The following is a 25007-nucleotide window of genomic DNA, read 5'->3' as shown; positions in this document are numbered from 1 at the left end:
CGTAGCTATTATCTGTAACCACCTCTAAGACGCATGAGAAAAGCATGGTGATTGGATGCTCACAATGTTTTGACGGTTATTGTACTCTAGCCGGCCGCGGGGCTTAGAAGCCGCCACTGCTGCTGTGTAGCTAGTAGCAGCTATACTGAGTGTGAGCCCATGCGCTGTGCCCACACCCGCCGCCTCTCACTCCATCCGCGTGTAGCCGCCGGCAGCGTTTCCGGCACGTCTCTGTGCTCCAGTCCCCAATGAACTAGGAAGGAAGTGCGTTATTGCAGTTCCCTGCTCTTGTGGCTGCTGCACATGACTGGAAGGGAGCTCTGAAACTTCCCTGAGGTAGGCAGGACAGGCAAGGCGTGTCACTGTCTCGTTGTTTTTTTCTTAATAATATTATTTTAGTTTTTTTAAACCTTACGACACATAATAAACACACCTTATATTATCACACATGCTAGCAAATTCACTGTGTATGCCTGTGTAGCTCCAACAGCTGCTGGAGTCTCCACTGGGGGTATTCATGAAACCTTGGAGACAAAGTACCAACCAATCTGCTCCTAACTGTCATTATGCAGACTGTGGGCTCTATTCACATAGAGCTATTTCACACATGCCGGTTCTTGCCGGCTAGGCAAGAACCGGGTGGCAGCCGGACGTTTTTTTTCTGGCACTCCGTGCCTTTCATAAGCAGCGGCTTTGAGCCGCTTTTTATGTCAGGTTTTTTTTTTTCTTATTGGGCATGCTGCACATGCGCGTCCGGCAGAAGTCCGTGTGTGTGAAAGGAAACATTGTTTCCTTCACACTACTGGCGTGCAGGGACGGCCACGGCATGGTACCGTCCTGCATAGTAGTTTTTTCCGGCTATATCACGGCGACCGTGCCGTGTGAAAGGAGCCTGTCCTTTCCCTGCAGTACTATATTTCACAGCCGGTTAAATACTGGGCGGCTTTTTGCCGCTCGGTTAAAACCGGCATGTGTGAAATAGCTCTAAAGGTGGGTACAGGGCCGGCTCCAGGCACGCTCCGAGCGTATGGCTGCACAAGTGCACCGGGGTCTGGACGTAAAAGATTCCCACCTGCTGCTGTAATAAGCTCAGGGGGAGGGCGCAGTGAAGGAAGGGGCAGAGGGAGAGCACGGGAAGGCGCTGGGTGCTGAGACACCTAGCATCGGAACTGAGTGGGTACACACCTTACCGATATATATGCAGACCGACTAATCCGCAATTCTATCTGCAGTGTGTACAGAACATATGTTCTGCATACAGACTACCTGATTCGTCATGACTGACATCACAACTAGACTGCCGCTTAGATACGCCCAATGGTTGAGCCACCGGCAGGTGTATGGGCGGTCAGCTGACCGCCTGTACACACAGCACAATGCACCAATATATCTGCAGATATATTGGGCATCAGCTGTGAAGCACAGTCGTAGTGATATGTCTGTGAACGACGCCGTGTTCACAGACATATCACTGGCCAACGCACACGATATATCGAACGGCCGATATATCGTATGTGTCGGCCCGTGTGTACCCAGCATAAGCCTTGCCGAGAGATAAAGTACCAACCAATCTGCTCCTAACTCATTTTACAGGCTGTGTTTGAAAAATGACAGGAGCTGATTGGTTGGTACTTTATCTCTCTTCAAGGGGGCATATTCACTTGGGAGCAAGGTTTTCACTGCAAAAAATAACGCGGACCTCGTGCCCAATTTTGGACTACCAGGAATGTTTTTTGGAAACCTTCCATTAGTTCATACTGAAGTATACATCTTTAAAACTTGCTGTTAAAGGGGTTTCTTTTTTAATGGTAATCAAATTATTCAGCGTGAGCACAGGCAGTAAATGTCACCAGAGAGGGCAATAACTGGCACTGTGGCATCCTATAAACAAAGGATGTTACAATGGTCACAATGCAAGGACTTATTCTCTGCTCCTGTCAAGATCAGAAAAGAGGAAAGACAGATTTAAAAGTGCAGGCTCGTGGCCTTGTACAGTTAAATAAAAAATAGTCATCAAAGTAGCAAATGCTGTACAAGTAAAAAAATAAATAAATCAATGTTAGACAAATAATTAGTCTGGGAATAACTAATATACATCTAATTATATAAACAGTAAATTACGTATTTACAATATTTGCACCTGGAATCACAGAAGCCTTTATACTCACCTTCCCATAATAGATATATTTTTTAAAAATCTGCTTTAATACTACCTGCGTTTTAATAAAAACATGGTCATCTGTCTACAAGGGGTGTCACACAAGGCAACTTTCAACAAGAGAGGACCACCCAGTAAACTATACAAATGGGCCCCCAGTACCTGTCAACCCCATGGAAAACCAATCATTAAAATTCTATTGCATTCCTTTTATACTGGAACCTCGCAGAGCTTATGAGGTGGTCACATATTGAACAACATGATATGCCTTTACATGAATTCCATAACTTTATGAGTGGAAAAGTTGTCCATATCAGCCAATCAGCTTCTAGTTATCATTTATCAAGTACATTCTTTAAAATGATATGCAGAAGCTGTTTGGTTTGATACCCACAAAGTCACTAGAATCAAGACAGATTGACTTTGATAATCCATGCAAACTAAGGAGCTGATACAGAATGAGTATCACAATAGTTAGTGTGAAGTGTCCTGTGTGAAATCACTCTCTGCAGCCCGTTCGGACCGAACCCTATCGCAGTAAGTAAGGAGCAGTCTATCGTGCACTCTTCCATCCGGCATCTCACTGGTGGGCAACGGGTGGGAGAGAGGGAAGCTGTGAGGCTGCAATGCTTGCCTCCAGTGCACGGTGGCTCGAGGTGAGTGGGCATCCTGACTTCCTCCTGGAACGGGAGGCCCAGACAGGATGGGTCAAAGTGAAGTGCATGGCCGGCATCCCCCTTCTGGCGGGGGAAGCTGTGAGCAGCATTGTGACATGACCAATAAGTCACACTGTGCTGATGTTCGTATATACGAAACATCAGTGTAGCGCAACTTTTGGCCCCGTCACTGTGTCGGTCAGCATGGAAATTTTGCCAGCCGGATTGTCCGAGACATATAGCGTGGGGAAAACACTGGATCAGCCATAACATTAAAGCCACTGACAGGTGAATTGAAGAACATTGATTATCTTGTTATCATGACACCTGTCAAAGAGTGGGATATGTTTGGCAACAAGTGAACATTCAGTTCTTCAAGTTGATGTGTTGGAAGCATGAAAAATGGACAAGTGTTAGGATCTGAAAGACTTTGACAAGGTCCAAATTGTGATAGCTAGGTGACTAAGTTAGAGCATTTCCAAAATGGCAGGTCTTGTGGGGTGACTTACCTACCAAAAATTCACCACTGAAAGCACCTACAATGGACACAGCGTCAGAACAGGACCATGGAGCAATGGGAGAAGGTGACCTGGTCTAATGAATGACGTTCTCTGGTACATCATGTGGATGTCTGGGAAGCAGTGTGATGCTCTGGGCAATGTTTGGCTGGGAACCTTGGGTCCAGGTACTCGTGTAGATGTAACTTTGACACCTACCTAAACATTGTTGCAGACCAAGTACACCCGTTCATGGCAATGGTATTTCCTGATGGCAGTGGCTTTTTTTCAGCAGGATAATTCCTCCTGACACACTACAAAAATGCTTTGAGGAACAAGGCAAAAAGTTGAAGGTCTTGACTTTGCCTTATAATTTCCCAGATTTGAATCCGATCAAGCATCTGTGAGATGAGCTGGAAATCCAAATCCCAGCAATGGAGGCCCCACCTCGCAATTTACAGGTCTTAATGGACCTGCAGCTGACATCTTGGTGCCAGATACCATAGGACACCTTCAGAGGTCTTGTGAAGTCCATGCCTCTACGGGTCAGAGCTGTTTTGGTGGCATGAGGGGTACCTACACAATATTAGGTGGGTGGTTCTAATGTTATAGATCAGGGGGTCCCAACCACGGTCCTCAAGGCACACTAACAGTCCAGGTTTTAAGGATAGCCATAGTTGAGCACAGGTGACTTAATTAGTACCTTAGGTATTTTGATTTTACCATCTGTGCTTAAGCATGGATATCTCTAAAACCAGGACTGTTAGTGTGCCTTGAGGACCAAGGTTGGGAAACACTGTTATAGATGATCAGTGTACAAGACTATCTGAGGGTCAACATCGCAGTGCACCATCCAAATCAAACTGTTTGCAAGGTTTGTACATTTTTATTTATATAATTCAACATTTGAAGGTACGAGCACAGAGTGATCACTATATTCAGGAATAGTCTTGCAGTAGACTGGATGTATAATGAGTTAGTGTTAAGATCTAAAATTTGATAAAGAAATGTCAATCCATTGTGATGCCAAGCACATAGCACAAAAGTGCCCGCCCTGCAAATGAGGGTTATGTACATTATTAGAGGTACAAAAGTTTTGAAGAGAGAGTGCAGCCTTAGCACGGCAAAACTTTCATGCTTTATACATAGAATAAAGTGATAGATTATCTTTTACAATATAAGGAAGAGTCACAAGGTTTATAGTACTCCGCAATTGGACTCTGGGGCACTGAAAAGGCGTTCTTTGGCATAACGAACAATGCCTCACTGTCTGACTGACAAATCTGGTTTTGGCAGATGCCAGAAGATCACTTATACCCCTTTCAGACATCTCGAGATTCCCAGGAATGTGGCCTGCCTCAGCCAAATTCCCGGGTAGCCGCAGCCGCCCCTTCAATCGACCAGGGTTTTTCCCGGGACTTAAGTCCCAGGAAATTACCCTGCTTCTGTCTGAATGGTGCTACCCGGGAATTTACTACTCCCGGGCAGCACCAAGCAGCTTTTACATGGAGTTGACAGCGCAGAGTGTCCTATAGGACGCTCAGCACTGCTGCTTTGAGTTGGCAGTGCAGAGCGTCCTATAGGACGCTCAGCGCTGCTGCACACCACCCCGAGTGCCGGCCGGCTGTGTACAGAGAACCCCAGCCGCACGGTGGGGACACCTGCCGGCGGGTCTCTGCCACAGCAGGCTGCCCGCCACGCCGTTCGCTGTGTCAGCGACACAGGACCCCAGCCGGACGCCGGGGACACCTGCGCTGGAGACCGCCGACTGGTTCCAGCCATAGCTGGCCACCCGCACTCCCACTGGACCACCAGGGAATTAAAAGAAATAAAAAAATAATAATTAAAAAAAAAAAAAACTGCATTATGATTGGCCGGCTTCCGGCAGCTGAATGATGACATCATCATCATCAGCCAGAGAGGGGATAGGCTAGGAGGAGCAGACGGCAGAGAAGAGGCAGGTAAGCAGAAAAACCCTGCTCTTGTCTGAAAGGGGTCTACCTGGGAATTTCCCGGGTAGACACTGTAGTGTGAAAGGGGGGGTCTCGACCAAATACCCGGGAATTTGCACAGGAGAAATTCCCGGGTCTGAGCAGGAAATTTTCCAGGTTCTATATCTGAAAGGGATATAACTTCCGCAATTTGTACTGCCAGCTGCAAAGTTTGGTAGAGGATTAATAATGATCTAGGACTGTGTGGGTTTGACCTGGGCCCCTTAGTTCCAGTGAAGGGAAATCTTAATGCTACACAATTCAATGATATTCTAGAGCAGTGGTTCCCAAACTATTTTGAATAGCTGCTCCCTAGAGTATAAGCATGTCCCACTGCACGCCTACGCCAAGCTTCTTATTGAAAAGCTCAGCAAAAATTATTAAATCAATTAAATTGTACTTACCCATCATCCTTAGGTTCAGTTATGTGGTGATAGACAAGGTTGCGCTTCTCTGTGTCCACAAACTTTAAAGCTGGAAGCCACCAGCACTAGTTTTGCCTATCACATTGACTAAAAATAATTTTATTTGGTACTGGACCATCAGCCCATGGCACCCCTTTAATAGATCTTAAACAATTACAGTTACATGGAATTCAGGCTTATATTTTTCCCAGACTGCATACTTTAAAAAAAATTATATTCACCCATATGCAAAATTGTACATACCTTGTGGTGTGCATGCCCCATATGTGTACTCATCACTAGTGTGCACTTGTACCTATGGTAAAGCTGGCCACACATCTAAAGATTATCTGTCCAACCAGCTTGTTGGTTGATTGTATACCTTACCAGATTTTCATTCCAAGCAATCAGCAATTTGTTCCCAAACACTGGAAAATGGACAAAAACTGTTTGAATAAATAGTTTAGATCAAACACTTAACAAACTTGTCTGTTTTCTGGCATTTAGGAGCAAATTGCTGATCATCAGTTACTCCCATACGTTACCAGATTTTCATTCCAACCAATCAACAAGTTGGCTGGTTGGATGTAAGTTGGTCTAGTGTGTGGCCAGCTTAAGTGTGTATATGTATGACTCTGCAGTACCTATGCTTGGCCTATGCTCAGCTGTGGTACATGCAGTGGTGTTAAACATGTATGATATGCTCCACCATTTTCGTATGTTCAACTTTGCATTAGCTCCCTTGGTGCAATGTTCTACTGTCAACATACTTTTGACAATTTAGTATAGATGTAAGTGCATGTTCAGGGGGGAACACATAAGAAAAGTATATGTACAAACCTTTTTAAGTGAAACAAAATGTTGTTGCAATATCATGTGGTAGAGATCGTGTGTGTGTATGCGTGTATGCGTGTCTATGTAGAGTATATGTGAGGATTATAATTAGGGACAGCTGGAATTTGCATCTTCATTTGCATACGTTAGTGTGTCTTTTCTACAATATGTCACATTGCTTCTTTGGAGAATGGGGTTGGCATGTAGGATGGTACCTTTGGCCCCCATATTGAACCTGATATACGTTTCATATTTTCAGTTTTAGTATAATAGATGTTAAAGGAAACACCTAAAGAGACTTCTCATGGAGACAAAAGAGTATGGACAGTTTCAGGGGAGTCTGCAGAAGCGCAAGAAAAATAAGGAGTAGAACATGGTAAGCAGAAATAATAATGAAAAAAGCACCTATTAGAGATGCCTCTAGCTGTAGAGAGCCATAAATAGGCCCAACTTAGTATAGTTCTGTCATTTATCTTGAAGCTGCACGCAGTTAAGCTGTGACAATCAAGAAGAGCTGACAAATCTTAAAGACAGTTATATCACTAACGTCTGCTATTTAGGTTATGTGTGTTCATGTAAATTACCTCTGACATTTCACACTGACCTTTAATATTGTAATGTAGATATTTCATTGTTAGCAGTACCATATCTCAGCATGAAATTAAACAAATAAATTATTCATTGCCCTCTTCACTATAGCTCTTTCTACTAATATTTATCTATCATTCATGAACAGTACTTGTTTAAATCCATTGTTTTAAATTCCTCTCAGTCCTAGCAGACTGTGTAGATCCAAACTAGCACTAGTGGTAGTACAGCAGCGGCATGACAATGAGCTCTGTATCATGCATACAGTATAGCCAGGCATTTCTTTCATATTCTCTTGAGATTGTATCAGTAGTGATTATTTTTTCTGCTTCAGTAACATTTAAACAGTATAATATCTAACTCACACATGAAATACACATATTTTAATTAATCAAGAGCAGCTAAAGCAACTATTGATTTAATTGTGCTCAGTCCAACATGAGACACAGCTGTATCTCATGCGTTAGGTATATAACATCCCAGCATGGCCAGGGACATGTATGAAAGTACTGGACTGCCCTGTTTGCCTATTAATATGGCTAGCATTGCTTCAAATGGAGAATTGGGGACTTTAAAAAAGATTTGAAAGTTGGAGTGAATTTGACAGAAATTTTGGTGACCAAAACAGATGAACTTGCTAATATTTCATGAGTGTCGGTGTCTAAGGTGGTGTCAGTATGGAACGCTGAGGGAAAAACATCATCAGCAAAGGGCAACTGTGAGCAGAACTGCCTACTCCAGGATAGAGATATTCATGCATTCATTTGAAGTACAAAGCAAGATCAGACAGAGCAACTGCAGATCAATTGACTCCAAATTACAACCTGTGGTGCAATCAGCCAGTTTCATCAACAGCCTGATGAGAACTCCACAGAGCAGGATATCAAAGTTGGATGGCGGAACTTAAATCACTTATCACACTTGGCAATGAACATTTGCGAGTTGAATTCCCGTATCTGAATCCTATCAAACTTTTATTGGATATTCTTTATTCATACATAGAGATGTTTCTTTACACATCTTGGCTGCAGTCGCGCTTAAAAGCCCCACTCAGAGCACCAATTCCCATGAGACTCTGGTAACGTCGGGCATCTTTTTTTTGCATCTTTTTTTGTCGACACTGCGTCTTAGTCAAAATGTGATGGCACTAGGACTCATCAGAAGACCGTGATGATTAATATGATATGCGAGACTTGTATATTTGTGTGCGACTGAGTCTCCGAATCTGTATACGCAATGCTAAAGTGTAGCCGTGGCAGCTCTTTTTATTTCAAGTTCTGTTGTGCTTACATAGAACCACTTGGCCCATCTAGTCTGCCCCATTTTTAAACATATTGTTACCTCAACGCTTATTGAGCCTTACTTCTTTTGAAGAATATCCTTATGTCTATCCCATGCACGTTTAAATTGCTTCATATACAGACTCAGTTGCACACAAGTGCCACATATCATGAATCAGCACAGTCTGTTGGTGCGTCCTAGTCGCATCGTATTGCAACTTAGATGCATTTTCAGCAAACAAGAAAGAGGCCGGACTCTAGCAGAGTAACACGGGGCCTGGCGGCTCACGCACATCAGGCAAGTCACGCTGCATGGCGTATTGAAGTTCGATGTATGAGGACACCTGTACATCATTCCTCTTTCCCTTGGCAGCATTATTACTGCCCCTTATATCCCTCTTTGTCCATCTTTTCTGTGTAGTACCCTTATAAACAAGTCCTCTTCATCACCATTTTGTCCCACACATCATCATCACCGTGCCCCATCATGGCCTCTTCATCATTATAATAATGAAACCCAAATCCTCAGTTGTCATTAACCGCTCTTCCTGCACCATAATTAACCCCCTACATTATGCATCATATCCCCACATTATTAGCCCTCTAAGTAATCTGCCGTCCTATAATTAACACATCGTTCATCACCACAATGCTTCTCTTCATTTACTAAGATGGGAACTGACCAGATAGTCTGAGTACTTCTGTGCCACTGTGAAGCCTGGGCTGCTTGATCATACAGGGGAATGGTTATGTAATGCCGGCTGTCGGGATGCCCCCTGTGACAATATCGACAGCGGCATCCCGATGGTTGGTATCCCGACAGGGGTCGGGTAAGTATACTTACCTTCTCCCCCTAACCCTCCCCTTTTGTAGCCTAACCCTAACCTTCCCCATCCCGCACCCTAACCCTCCCCATTAGTTCCTAGATCTAAGTCTCCCACCTTATTTTAACTCCCTTGTCGGGATTCCAGCGTTGTCATAGAGACCGGTAGCCTAACTACATCCCCATACAGGTCTGTGGTCAGTTCTTCTCTGAGCAATTTTAATTTGGTGCTTGAGATATCTGTGTCTGTGGTCAGAGCTCTTTGCTGCTATTGTCTATCAAGCTTTATCGTCTCAGCGCAACATGATACAGGTGTCCCCGATTCAAATGTTCCCCTATGCAGCCTCATGCCTGGAAGTGGTATGAGGAGATGCATAGGGAGCTGGCTAATGCAGCCAGCTAACTGTGGCAGGGAGCTCCAAATGAGCTTACCTTCCGTGGCCAGGAAACCGTGCCCGGGGACCCTGCTTGCCCACCTCTGGAGCTCAGACTCAGGCAGGGTAGCAAGCTTGGTCCCTTAGCAGATTCCTGGAAGTCCGTTTTTGGAGGGAGATCCTTATCTACCCAGGCTGTATACAAACGGAGCGGAGCCGTGGGCGTTGCCCAGCTCCGAGGTTGAGCCCAGGCACAGGGGAGTCACCACTCCCCCTTGCCATAAGGGACAATGCTAAACGTGCATGTGACTAGCAACAGGTCATGCACTTATGATGATTGGTTGGAAACCACAGGGCGGGCTTACCCCCTGTGGAAATGTGTATTGGAGTGGTACAAAAGAAGGCTTTGTGCCTAGAAATATTGTACATCCTTGTAAATCCTGTGTGGAGAAGAATTGCTATAGTATCTTATGTATGCTGATATTCCCCTTCAATACGAAGGGAGGGTCTTTTTTAAGACTGAGAGCAATAAACACTGTTGCCTTTACTCCGACTATATCTATACCCTGTGACCAACAGAATTGCGCCAAAACGCTATTCCGTTCTCCTGCTGTTCTGGGTAAGAGCTCCGTGTCTCCAAGTTCAAGCCCTCTGCCAGCTACCGTGCAGACCTGGTCCATTGCGAGGGATCCGGTGAGAACAGCAGGCACCAAACAGGAGGTGTGTCCGCAGTTAATCAAACGCATACGCAGCAGAAGCGGTTCCAGGTGCCGAGGCAGGAGCCTGATTGTAACGTAAAAAGCGGTTCCAAACGCCGATGGTAGAGTTTGGTGGTGGCAGCATCGTTACACGCCCACGGCGCAGTGGGCGGAGTCAGTGACAGGCGGTCACTGACGGTGAGAGTGAGTCTGAAAGCGCTAACCCGTGACCAGGGCCGGCCTAGGCGAAAGGCGACCGGTCATACTAATAATTTCTTTGAAAACGAATATATGGTTGACCAGCATGGATGGATTCTGGGGAAAGTTCCCCAGGTATATAGAATGCGGTGTTATCCCCAGCAATGTTTTAAAGCTGGGCGGCATTATGAAGTAGCTGGGGGAGCTGCAGAACCAAACCCTATCGAACCCTGTCACAGGAGGTAAGCAGCAGCCCATCGTGTACCCACCCAACATCTCACTTACTATTTGGCAGGCTCCGGGTAGGAGAGGGGGAAGCTGTGAGTTTGCAATGCTTGCCTCCAGTGCAGGCCCTATCTAATAATGGTAGGAGGTTTGTAAAATGTCATCTGTAGGTAATTGTGCAGCATTAAGTACTGTAAAAGGGAAAAAGTACGTTTAAAGATTGCGGACAGAGAGGCTGATGTAGAGTTAAACTAATGCCCATTTGCAGAGTGTATTTGCATGAGGCCACATTTACCTTTACAACCGACGAGGTGGAACTGGGTAGTAATGGGGTGTTCTCACTTAGGCAAAGTTGAGTAAGGGTGTGTTCATGTAAATGTGTTCTATGCAGAACTGGACATAATTTCGAGATGCGTACAACTTTACATATGGGTGAATATACACAGCTTTTCGTGCACACGTCTTTGAGTAATACATGCCCAATTTACTTCCAATTTTGCCTCATGCCCAGAGTGACCAGGATAAATTTGCCAAATAAAGGTTACATCCATTCAGTAATGAATAATTCTACTGAATGAAAATCCTTATAGCAACAATACAATAGAATAATTCCTGATGATTGAAAAAACTTCTGCCCAAAATCAGCTGTTTAAAGATACGGACGTGGCTGTCAAAAGGTAGCATTTCATACTGTAGCAACATCTGTAACCATGGAAACAATCATTGCATTTAACAATCCTGAAATGTGTTCTGTTGGAATGGGAAATTGTCTTTGCACTTGGAGAATAGAACATTTTACAGTGTGCTGTTTAGGGTTTCTGATTTAGTGAGCGACTCACATTTCTAAATAGTTTTCATAAGATTTGGCTTAGAGACAGAAGGTTAGGTAATATAAAATAGTAGGTTGTCTGTGAAAGCTGCTACCTTATGTTGAATGCTTGGATGAGAGGAGAGTTTGTGAACTTTACCCCTGTGGAATGGGTTAATATAGGGCACAGTTCCAGTCTTCACCCCTCCAGCCTCACATGCCAAGATGCAGAATACCTGGCCAGCTACACAGGTAAGACAGCCATTCTAAGTAGCCTTTGGCTTTCTCAGATGACCAATGCTGCGACCGGTCAATGGTCGCGATGGTGATCCAAAGCTGTGTTTTCGGACACAGCACTTGGATCTGCAGTGCTGTCAGGTGCATCTTTTCTCAGATGCCTCCTGCTGTATTAGTATATTTTCACATCGTTGCTGCGTCCAAAGACGCAGCAGCGATGTGAACTGCGTCCGTCTCTGAATCAGGTCCAGAGATAGGTGCCACTACTAGCTTAAATGTTGACCAGTTAAATAAATGACCAGTTGTATTGTTTCTTCTCCATTATATATTTTACTACTTGGTCTCTGAATTTTTAATGGCAGGAGGGACTGAAGTCTGTTTTACCAAAATGTTTAAGACGGACGCTGAGCAGGGATATATTAGCCCAGGTCCTTGCTCTTCTTAGAAATTATTCTGCAGTTTCATAAATGACCCTTTTATTTCTACCATTATTGGCCCACACAGATTTGTCCAGTTCGGTATGAAGCATAGATTTACATATATTAATAGGAACTTCCCTCATTTTTCTTAAACCTGTGTAATCAGGCACAGATGACCATGGGATTGTGGCCAAGCAATCCATGAACATGGTAACATGCGCTCTTGGTCTTAAAAGGCATCACATTTTGAATAAAGCATCTATCTGTCAGAAAATTGGAGTATTTTTGTTTTATTCATCAACTAGCTGCTGCCTACAGCTTTGCCCACGAAATCGCTTCTGCCAACATTTTTTTTATTTGAAGTGTTCTAGTTGCATTTGCTTTGAATAGGGCCTTTGTAGTGATAGTGGCCCACGTGACCAGCAGTGCTATACAGACTGGCGGCAGCAGTGACTTCACCCACCAATGTCACTGTGTGTCCTGTGCACAGATTGCTATGTAGCCTAGCTATATTCAAGTGAACACGTGCCCAAAATACCTCTCCCCCCACTCCTTACCGGTAGCGCGCATGGTGCCACATCTATATCTTGCATTGATGATGTCAATAAATTGTGATTTAGTTATTGCTCAGCTTTAACTAGGATAGATCAAGATGAACAAAGTGCAGGTTATTTCTAGGAGTTCCACTACAAAATGATGCAGTTTTTATGAAAATCGTCTCAGGAATTTTGCGCCAACTTGGAACAAACAGACAGACACAGCGTCATTAGTTTTTTAGTATAGATGAGGGCTCTACAAAACATCATCTGTTACCTTGTGATGGTCTTTATTTATTTTGAGTTAAGCGGTTTTGTGTGACCAAAGCGCTCTAAAACCTATTATTCTTGTGACGGGAGCAGCTGTTGATATCGGAGGTAACCAACCTCTGGTTATATATTGTTTAACAGATTTTGTTATACATTAGCGCTCAGACCTGTGTGGAATGATCCCTATAAATGAAATCTTACAGTCAGGATTTCTTAATAAAGTATTAGCATTTATTAAAATCTTAGTATTAGCATCAATTATTGGAATACTGTTGATATAATTCAGGTATATTAAAAATAAATTGCGTATGGTATGTGCTCTGTAAGTAGTAGCCAGCTTGCAAGGTGTAAAAGTTGGACACCACGTATAACAGGAAAATAACGTATGGACAAATGTCAAACGGAGGGAAGGGGTGGATGTGTGGGATTGTGTGGAAAACAAGGACAACTGTGCCTGGTGTTGGGGTAGGAGGAGATGGGGAAATATGATAGCGGATCCTAGTAAATATTGTCCCAGTAAAAAGTTATTGGTTACTGTGTCCAGAAATGGTCCTTCGATGATGTATAGGGAGCTCCCTTTTAAGGGTGTCTTTGTGGATGTAGTTTTGATCTCCTCCTCTCCAATTTGGTTTTATTTTTTCAATTGCTGTGAACGTTCGTTTGCTTGGGTCTCTGTGGTGTTGTTGCTTGAAATGTTGGGAGACGCTGTGCATCTCAAACCATTTATGATGTTTCTCCTGCGTTCTCCAATTCTCTGGTTTAGTTGTCTGATACTGCCAACGTACTGTTTTCCACAGGGGCATTCTAGAATGTAGATCACCCCTTTTGTGTCACGTTATGAATTGTTGTATCTGGAAAGTTCTTTTTGTTACATTGGAAATGAATGTTAATGTTAGTTTGGTTGTTTTGTTTTCCATGGTGAGACAGTTTTTACATTTTCCACATCGGAAGAATCCTTTCGTTCTGTGTGAAGTTGGGGATTTTATGGTTTGATGTGATTGTGTACAAGTTGTTTCTTTATGTCCGGGGCCTTTCTATAAACTATTGATGGTCTTGCTGGAAGGATGGTTCTGAGTGTTTTATCTTTTAGTAGTATCTTCCAGTGTCTGTTTAGGATTCTTTTTATTTGTGTTGAAGCTGTATTGTATTTTGTTATGAAGTAACAGATTGTTTCTTCTTGTCATCTGTCTCATTTTTGTCTTTGTATTTGAGAAGTGTCTTTCTTTCTTTGTTCAGAACTTCTGTATAGGCTGTCTCTATTAGTTCTTCTCTGTATTTCTTTTCTAGGAGTTGTTCTTTAAGTGTTTCTGATTGTTGCATGTAATTTTCTGTGGTTGTACAATTCCTCCTGATACGGGTGAATTGTCCCTTAGGGATATTTCCTAACCATTGAGGGTGATGTCCACTTGTGGCCAGGATGAGACTGTTGACGTCCACGTTTTTGTAGTGGGTTTTCGTTCGTATTGCCCCTTCTTGTATGTATATTTCCAAGTCTAGAAATTGGACTGATGTTTTGCTGTATTTAGTAGTAAATTTTAGATTTCTATTGTTATTGTTGATTTGAGATGATGTCCAACTTTTACACCTTGCAAGCTGGCTGCTACTTAGAGAGCACATACCATACGCATTTTATTTGTAATGTACCTGAATTTTATTTATTTTATATCTGAAGGACAGGAAAGAAGTGTTGGTGTTCCTTAGTAATGCTGGCTCTTCACACTGTATATGCTAGCACACAGTTGTCACCCAAATCATATGCAGAGTTCATTGCTGACACATTTCCTGCTATCTGTTACTATACGTGCGAATCAACATCACAAGTTATAGCAGCTACGTAGAGTTTCATATGTTGATATTTTTTTGGTATGAATTGTAATTCACCACTTACACATAGGGGTCAGGTGTAGTAGGTGATGTTCAGAGGGCCAGTAGCCTTTAACATATTTATTCCTTGCTAACTCCCTGTTACAGGTGCATCTAAAACCACTTCATTAGGGGGCTGTGCAATGTTTCAAACATTTTAGAGAACTGTGAACTTAGGCCACACCCCTTTAAAACAAATAATGGGACACTGAATTGAATGGCCCCCAATAAGCTTAATATGTATGCACACTATAATGTTTAGCACATCTTTGTGGGTAATGCCTTTGTAAATACAAAGAGCTGTACTATACTTTTATTCTTAACTAGCTGCTGTGCCTGGCATTGTCCGGTTAATTTCTTATGGTACAGTATTTGGCATTTTTTAAAGGATTGCTGTGTGAAATGAGCAATTCATTTCTAATGTTATTTGCCAATTTTTAAGAAATGTGTGAAATGATTATGCTTTTTTTTTTTAAAACAATGCTATAACACTAGAAAGAATTATATGAAGAATACATTTAAAAATAAATAAATAAAAAATAAGAGTATGTATGATTCTGTACCTGGTCATAGCATCTCTTTTTAGCCGCGTATGCACTAGACGATATGCTCCATGAGCGATATCATCTAGTGTTTCCCCTGAACTACCGGGCTCAATGTCATTAACGACATTGAGCATACACTGAACAATATCGTTCAGTGCTGACACCCTCCCTCATCCCTGAACATGCATAACCTGACGATAACGTCAGGTTGGCCTGCATGTTCAGGCGATGAAAGATATCGTCAACGGGCTAGCGCATCGTTGGTCGTTTACAGCATGCAAACTGGACGATATTGGACGCAATGAACGATAATATCATTATCGTTCATATCGTCCAACTTATCGTCTAGTTCTTACGTAGCTTACACTTGTTTGCTTGTGAATAATGTTAAGAAGTTGTCATTGTTTTATTCTGGAGTTTCCTTGCTTTCATCATGAGGTGGTGTTTGATGATTAAGAATGGGAAATGATAGAAGAGTTTGCTTATGGAAAATAATTTCCAAGTGCAGCCTCATTTGCTGATGATTGTGTGCTTGTATATACAAGTTGTTTATTGTCTTTTAATGCACAATCCCTGGCTAGGCATCAAGCAACGATAGCTGCAGCTGTCGGAATAGTCAGTGCCACTGACTGTTTATACACGACCTGGCACATCGGCGCTGATAATCACAGGGTCACATAACACCCAACCCCACAATAATACCTGGGGGAGAAGAGGTATCAGTGCACATACACAAGTGGGGGCAATGTCAGTGCTGTGAAGTTCAGCATCTGCTCACCAGTTTCAATCTGCCATAAGCCTGTGCTGGACGGGAGTGGGGCAGCTTCATCCTCCTGTGAAGCTTCCAGCTGCCGCTTCTCTGCCTCAGGCTGTGTTCACCTCCTCCGGAGGCTCAAAAAGAAATCCGCGTTAAATAGGGCTTTCTGCCCTTATTGCGGCAGCCGTGAACATGTTAACCGATGGCTCCAGGTACTTATTCTGGAATCTATGGGTTAAAGCATATTAGCAGCAGATTTTCTGCACAAGGAAAAGGTCGAGGGTATGACCATTTTCCCAGCATGGTAAACTAGCAAGGCTAATTGAATCCGGCCCTTAGGGGCCAATACAAAAAGGAACAAAAGTTGTCTGTAATTGTACCTGCATTGTGTGCACAGAACTAAATGCGTATATTTAACCATATGCTGAGTTGTACTCATCTCTGTGGCTAGATTGTGCCTATATGTATGCTTCATAGCCTTCATCAGTGTGCACTTACACTAGCACTATCACTATCCCTGGTACCAAGTAATGCCACTTCAAGTGTAGATGCAGTCGAAATGCGTAAGCAAGATACTCTCAACAAAACCAACTTGCCTTCAGCTCTGCATTAGTTAGTCCTTAGTGTAAACAACACAGGTGCACCTAGTTTCACACTACAATGATTCTGTTGTTCTCTGTTTAGATGGAATTTAGAATTGAACGTGAATGGAACAACACGCCTGTATCACACGACCCAGTGACTATCTGTCTGAAACCAGCGCATGGAGGGCTACAAATGGATGTTACTGCTCCATTCTTCAATGACCCTCCTGCACCATCTGGCCCAGCTGGAGAGCCTTTCAATGAACTTTGGGACTATGAAGGTTTGTAATGTTTTTAATTATAAATTGGCACATATTTATTTTTTGTTTGTTTTATTATTTAAGCCCTTATAAAGCCATCTGGAATTTGACTTATTCCACACACCAACTCATAATGACAACAAAGACTCCTGAAGATCAACCAATTACGATATCACAACATTATCCTCAACCATGAAATGGTTACTTATTTTACTATCAGGACAATAGAATTTGATCTTCAGCCAGACAATACTGCAGTAGTTTAACATTTCTATATATTATAATTTATCTATTCATGTCTGCTTATGATTTACCCCTGAAAAATTAACAACAGGATTATCCTTTCAAATTTAGTTATTACATTGATATTAATTTGATTATTTTCTCACTTATAAATAATAGTCAACACACAGTTTTTTAGATAAAAAATTTATTTTCATAAATTCTTTCAATAGAACAATTAGCTTCGTTCTATTTCTATACATTCATCAACAACACCCTGTTTGTGTCTTCTTTATATGGGAGGATGATTCTCCAATATATTGATAATTGAAGGAGTACATTTTTGTATATAAATGTGTGCAAGCACCTTTGGCATACTATTTTATTCTTTCCTTTCATTTATTTTATCTATATTTTTAAACACTTCGCCGTCATTTTAACTTTCGGAGGGGGATAAACATATAATTTTAATGGATATTTAATAAAGGTTATTTTTTACATACTTTTGTATTTTCCGACCAGTGCACCATAATACTACCCCTTTCCTTCCCAATGTATACATAAATTGGTAGTTTGTAGCACACACCCTATAGAACTCTATTGAACCTTGGTTCCATTTGTGACATCCAATATACCAACAATTCTATAGGGTGTTTGTCGGATCGGACCAGTGCGGTTTTTCTTTTTTTAACTATGATTACCTGAGAACAGCTAAAACAAAAATAGACCTAATGAAAGCATAAAAGCCCAAGTCAAAGTGATCAGTGCATAAGTTGTAATAATAGGTGATAAAGAATTTACATGAGGTTAGCGACAATGATGAACAGGTGGATAAGATGGGACAGGCCAGAAAGGAGGACTAATGAAGCAGCCAGTATTTTCCATTAATCGGCAGATCACCTCTTCTAATCTGATGCTTTACCATCAATCAGTACTTGTACATTTTTTTTCACTACATTACTCTAATTACTTTGGCACCAATAAGGCAGCTGACATAATATTTGTATATCATGGGGTGCTACCAGTGTATGTTTTGAGAACACCCCCCCCCCCTTTGCGTATATTTACATTTATGAGTAGTTAATTCATTCTGACACTTAATGATTTAACCACTGATTAACCCAGCAGCGCTTACGCTGAAATCTACCAATTGATCCACCGACCTAAGTAATCTCTGGGTGTCACTTCTTCCTATTATATAATACAGTAGACATGATGTAACAAGCAAATATAAAGTCACATTTGGTGACAGGTTCTTTCCAATGTAAAAATTAAAACAAACATAGACGCCAAATAAGGACAGTCCTGACCAGCCTACAGGGAGGCTCCGGAGGATGTTTTAGATTTGAGACTGTAAAAATGAATCAAAATTGTATAGATGTTTCCTTTCTTTCTTCTTCAGGGTCCATAGGGATCCACAGGGATACCATAGGGAAAATGTGGTTGGAGTGATTCAGGCACCAAACAGTTAAGCTTTCAGCTCCCAGGATGCCTCAGGTCCTCCTCCATATATACCCCTGCCCTGGCCACAGGCATTCAGATTTGAGTTTGGTGTGTCAGGATTCAGGATTCAGATGCACCTTTTATAACATGGAGACTGCTTAGGCAGTCCCAAGCTTTTTATTTTATGATTTATTTTTTTCTTTAGAGCAAGCAGCACTAGGCGTCCTAAGGACTAAAGGACGCCTCTGCTGCTGCTGTTGCTCCAACTACCCCCGCCGGAGCAGCAACACCAGAAACTGGACTGGTGATTTCGGCGGGCACCAGCGGAGCTTGACTAGCGTAGATGCTGGGACCCGAACTGCAGTCGGAAGCACGGGGACGCAGGTAAGGTGGTTCCCCGCTCACTGGGAACTACTTGGCAGAAGCTACTGGTCTCAGGAGGTTTGGGTCTGGTCTCTCTTTCCAGAGGCCAGGTTATTCAGTGCTCAAAATCCTACCAAGCCTTTTGCTTTGAGCAGTGGATTCAGGGCCCACAAGTATATTGTATATGCATTGTATGTGACTTTTGCTAGCTCTGCTGTGTTGCTACTGCCTTTATTTTCTGTACTGTCAGGTATAACCATCACTACTGTTTCTCCTCAACCCTTTGCTACAGGTGTGTGGGAAATATTTTTTTTTTGTGTGTGTGTGTTTTCAAATTGTACTTCACATTTGTTGTATTATTTATGAAGGCAGCCACATTTGCACTTACTTATCATGTCTAAGAATAAGGGTAAACAGGAAACTGATTAAAAGTTGTTTGGTGGGCTTATCCCCTCAGGACCTTATACATGATGGTTTGTGTGCTGTTTGTTATAAAGAACCACCTCACCAGTCCAGTTTACCAGCCCCTGTACAAGGTGTCCTCCTTGCCTCAGGTTATGACGCACCTAGTGGACCGTTTGGCTACTCCCACGCTGCCTCCCTTAATGGGATACCAACAGCAGTTGCAGCCTGCTATGTTTGTCCCCTCTGTACATGCTTCCTGGATGGATCTTTATGTCCACTCAAGTCAGAGTATCGCTCAGTCAGCTGCTGCATTTCAGCAAATGTTGCAAGCAAACAGACCGGTAGCCACTAAAGTGCCTAAGCGAACAATATAATTTCTACATCAGGGTCCATAGGGTATCCACAGGATATCTTGGGGTATAGGTGATGACGTCAGGCATGGGGCACCATAGAGTTACGTTTTCAGCCTCCCAGGATGCACTAGGGTCCCCCTCCTATACCCCGCCCCCGAGCCAAGGCATCTCAGTTTCGTTTGGTGCATGGCCGGAGTCGGATGCACCTGTTAGAGGGGGGCTAAGGATAGCCCCTGAAGTTTTCTTCAAAGCAGCTGTGGCTGCTCATCTGGATGTACAGCATGGACAGTCAGTACTGACGTCCATGCTGTCTTCCCTACACCCCCGCCGGCACCAGAACGCCAGTACTGATCCGGGGATGCTGGTAAGTATCTGGGGTCACAGCTAGCGGTGACCCCAGATGTTTGGGACCATGGCCGGATCCAAGGGGGCAGCAGGTAAGCAGCGGGGTCCCGCGGTGGGACCCTGCTGACACATGGTCCAGAGTCCCCAGGCAGGGGCCTCCCTGGGGACTGGCTGCAGCGTGGAGCCAGGTACCTAACCTGCGCTTCCACTACCCCAATGGGACAGCTGACCGCGGCTGAGCGGTAGCACTGCGGCGTCCCAGGGGTTAAATGCATGCCAGGGGAGCGCGCCTTCCCTGTAACACAGCTGGCGCCTCCCCCGCTGCACACAGCCCTCTCTGCTCAGCTGACTGGCCCTGTGGCAGCGCTCCTCCCCCAGGCCGGCCTAATCTCTGCTCCTCGGTGGCCATCTTTCCTGGAAGCATGGTGAGCGCTGTTGGACGCTGAAGATCGGTGGCATCGCGGTCTGGGTCCCCCGGCATACCTCTCCTCCGTTGGCTTAAGGTCTGTGTATGCAGCGCTGTGTCCTACCAGGCTCTGTGTCTGCGTAGTTGAGAATCAGCGCTGATAGTGCAGGAATTGATTTCTTTGCATTGTATGTGACTTCTGCTAGCATCTGCTGCCTGTACTTTCACTTTCTACTGTCAGCCATTTCACTGTCCCTGATCTTTTTCTGCTAAAGCCCTTGCGGTGCGGTGATTGCAGGGTGGTCTCACACTGTACTAACAAGTATCAGTGAGAGGGGTCACATACTTATCATCATGTCTGAGAGTGACTTTCCTCTCCAGCTTATGTGTACTACATGCAAGGTACCAATAGCGGAGGGGGAGGATAACGCAGAGGGGCTATGTCGGCAGTGTTATCTATTGGCGTGGCCAATTACTGTCACGGCTCCGGTACAGGAGCCGCCCTGGGCTTGTTTCGCCAAAGCGCTTACAACCCTCGTGGGCCAGTTAGCTCCGCAGCCTGCGTTCTCACAGATGGGATTGTCCCAGCAGTCAGTGGCGTCGTCGCCCATGCAGGGTTTCCCGAGACAATTGATGGTACCCCACAGTCTCCCTATTTTCCCTCCCCAAGTCTCTCAGGAGCCTGCGTGGGTTAATTCACTGACAAGTTCTGTACAGAACTTGTCGGACGTGTTACAAGGGGAGTCTGTGTTGAGGCCACATAAGCGGCCGATGGCGTCTCTGTCCGCTCCTTATGAGGATGACGACGTGACGTCTGATGATGGGGAGATTCTGGATCTTTCTGACCAGGAACCTCTCCGTACTAAAGAATCGGACGCTAGGTCCAAGGTGTATATTCCTGGACTTATTCGGGCAGTCCGCACAGCTTTAGTGATTGAGAATGAAGATCCTCCGGTGTCCTAGTCTAAATATGCCTTTTTTAAGGATATTAAGGGTGACGCCACAGTGTTTCCTCTTTAGGGTCAGTTAGTGGACCATTTAGAGGAGGCGTGGAAACATCCTGGCAAACGGTATCAGCCTCAAAGACGCTTGGCGGTGGCTTATCCGTTTGCGGATAATTATTTTTCTAAGTGGGAATCCCCTCCACAGGTGGATTCTCATGTGACACGCCTAGTTCGTAGTGCCACACTGCCCATGCCCTCCATGTCTTCCTTGAAGGATGCTACGTGTCACGGCCAGGGTATTTCAGCATGGTGCTAGGCGGGTGTTACCTGTGAGGTCGTTGTGGCGCGGGCTGTCTGGTGGCGGAGCTGGTGTCTGGCAGGGGGCTTTGGCTGCGCGCGTTGTTGTGCAGCCCTGTGGTCACTCTGCGCTGGTGAGGCCTGGCGGCGTCTCCGTTCCGTTTGGCATGGGCGCCGCCATCTTGCCTTCTGGCCATGTGATGCGGCTGGCCAATCCTGGTGAGTCACATGTTCCCTCCGACCAGTAACAGCACGGCATGGGGTATTTAGGAAGGGTCAGTGCCTTCCTTCTTTGCCAGTGCAACGTGTATCTCAGCCTAGCTGAGAGGGAGTTCTCTGTGCTTTCCTGTTCCTGTGAATTCGCTGTCTGCCAGTCTGCCTGTCAGCTCCTAGCTCCCACTGGACTACCCCGCTTCCTCCATCACCCTTGCCCATACCTGAGTGCCTGAGCCTGCTGACATCCTGCGCTTCAGTTCACTGCCTGCAAACCTGGCTTGCTTATTTTCAGTTCACTACCTACAAACCTGGCTTGATTATTTTCAGTTTCACTACCTGCACACCTGGACAGCTCTAATTGTTTCTACTTGGACATTAACCCTTTTGCTCCCACCACAGAACTCTTGTGCACATTTATATATTCCTGGACTTTTATTTACTGCCACATTATATGTCTACTCAAGCACTTATTAAAAATCCTAGTTTTATTTTCAAATCTGCTTCTGTGATCGCTCCTGCTACCACCCCGGGTCCACAAACAACCCAGAACAAAACACTACGGACCGTAAGGTGGAGATCTGCCTAAAGTCTGTTTATTCCCTTGCTATGGCCATTTGTTGGGTAGCCAGAGCTATGGAGCGCTGGGCTGATAGTTTGGAGGCGTCTTTCGATTCCGACTGTTCGGCTGAACAGACCGAGTTCATAGGCAATCTCCGGGATTCGGCCACTTATATCAATGAAGCGGCTTTGGATATCAGTACCCTGGCGTCTCGGATTTCTTCGGCAGATGTAGCTGCTCGTCGCACCTTATGGTTGCGATCTTGGAAGGCGGACGCTGATTCCAAAAAGGGCTTGGAAGCTTTGCCTTTTAATGGAGAAGTCCTATTTGGTCCGGATCTGGACAAAATTGTAGCCACGCTGGCGGAAGCCAAATCTGCATGTCTCTCGTCTTACAGGGCCCAGGGTAGGCCTAAAGTACAGTCTTTTCCCCGTTAGGCTGGCCCAAAAAAACGGCCAAGCCCCGGAAACAGGCCTGGAGTACCAGACGTCCGGCCCCTAAGCCAGATGACAAGCCTGCGGCCTGACGGTCCGGGCCTCCCTTTGGGTGATCCCAAAGTGGGAGGCCGCCTGCTGCAGTTTGCCCAGTGTTGGTCGGTTACCACGACAGACACTTGGGTTCTCGAGGCGGTTTCTCATGGGTACGCCCTCTCCTTTCGGCACAGGCCCCCGTCTCGATTCTTCACCACAGGTCTTCCATCAGACCGGAACAAAGCCTTGGAACTGCGGAAGGTTTTGCACACTATGCTCCAGGCTGGAGTTATAGTGCCTGTTCCATTCTCCCAGAGGGGCCAGGGTTTCTATTCCAATCTGTTTTTGGTGCAGAAACCCAATGGGTCGTATCATCCGATCCTCAACCTCAAAGCTCTCAACAGGTCTTTGCGGGTGCCGAGGTTTCGGATGGAGACCCTACGGTCCATCATTCTGGCGCTGGAACCTGGGGATTACATGGTGTCGTTGGACATACAGGGCACTTACCTACATGTCCCTATTCTTTTACGCCATCAACAGTTCCTCAGGTTTACAATCCGCAACGACCACTTTCAGTTCCGGGCGTCACCTTTTGGGCTGGCGACAGCACCACGAGTATTCACCAAGGTGATGGCGGTCATGGCGGCTTCCCTGCGGCTGCAGGGAGTCCGCATGTTGCTGTACTTGGATGACCTTCTGTTGGTGGCAGGATTTCCAGAGCTCCTTCTACGCCACTTGGACCTGACCATTGCGGTACTGCAATGGCACGGCTGGTTGATAAACTGGCAGAAGTCCACCCTGATCCCGTCTCAGAAGATTCTGCACCTCGGAGCTTTATTGGACTCCGGACAGCAAAGGATCTTTGGGACGGGGAAAAGATCTCTGCCTTGCAGTTGAGGGTGCGCAGTTGTCTGCAGAATCGCTGTGTGTCTCTGCACTCGGCAATGAGGTTACTGGGCTCCATGGTGTCAGTATTCAACATGGTGAAATATGCCCAGTTTCACTCCAGACCTCTGCAACAATTGATCCTGTCCAAATGGAATGAACTGCCTCAGAGTCTAAAATCCCAGACGATGGTGCTCACTCCGGAGGTTCGCCTGTCCCTAGTCTGGTGGTTGCAGACGACCCATCTCAACAAGGGTCGTCCGTTCTGGGTGGCGAATTGGGTCCTGTTGACAACGGACGCCAGTCTTCGGGGCTGGGGAGCAGTCACGGGTCCACACTTGTTCCAGGGCAGGTGGTCTCGGGCGGAAGCAGAGCTTCCAATAAACATCTTGGAGCTCCGCGCGGTTTTCAATGTTCTCCAGCAGGCACATCGGGTTCTCCAAGGTCACCCAGTGCAGGTCCAGTCGGACTACATAAATCGGCAAGGAGGAACCCGAAGTCGGGCGGCTCTCGTAGAGATGTCCCGAATCCTGGTTTGGGCGGAGCGCAATCTCCCAGCCATATCAGCAGTATACATCCCGGGAGTCCTAAACTGGGAGGCGGACTTTCTCAGTCGCCAGGACGTTCATCCGGGGGAATGGTCTCTGCAGCAGGACGTCTTTCAACTTCTGGTGGACAGGTGGGGTCTCCCAGAGATCGACCTCATGGCGTCACGGCACAACAACAAGTTGCCGGTGTACGGGTCTCGCACAAGAGACGAAAAGGCGTCTCTGGTGGATGCTCTGTCCGTCCGGTGGACGTTCCGGTTTGCTTATCTGTTTCCTCCATCTTCCACGGGTAATCCGGAAATTCAAACAGGAAGGAGGGATGCTCCTGTTGATAGCTCCCGCGTGGCCCCGGAGGCACTGGTTCTCAGACCTCGAGGGACTGTCCGTGGACATTCCTCTGCGGTTGCCGTTACGCCCGGACCTCCTGTCACAGGGTCCTTGTCTTCACCCAGACCTGACTCGGCTGTCTTTGACGGCGTGGCTGTTGAGACGGCCATGTTAAGGTCCAGGGGGTTTTCCAGCTCTGTAGTGCAAACAATGCTAAGG

General features: G+C 45.2%; 1 protein-coding gene across 1 annotated transcript in view; it reads left to right on the top strand.

Moving 5' to 3' along the window:
* Positions 1 to 102: 102 nt before the first annotated feature.
* Positions 103 to 25007, top strand: part of LOC148519769 (UPF0462 protein C4orf33 homolog) — a 67079-nt gene continuing 42174 nt past the window's right edge. The window contains exons 1-2 of the mRNA XM_088476099.1: positions 103 to 336; positions 16846 to 17026. Coding sequence (XP_088332225.1) covers positions 16846 to 17026 — 181 coding nt within the window. The 5' untranslated portion in view covers positions 103 to 336. The remainder of the gene's footprint in view (positions 337 to 16845; positions 17027 to 25007) is intronic.

The sequence above is a fragment of the Taudactylus pleione genome, unplaced genomic scaffold (assembly GCF_031769625.1).
Source record: "Taudactylus pleione unplaced genomic scaffold, aTauple2 ptg000183l, whole genome shotgun sequence".
Lineage (NCBI taxonomy): Eukaryota > Metazoa > Chordata > Amphibia > Anura > Myobatrachidae > Taudactylus > Taudactylus pleione.
This window is presented reverse-complemented; position numbering and strand designations above follow the sequence as displayed.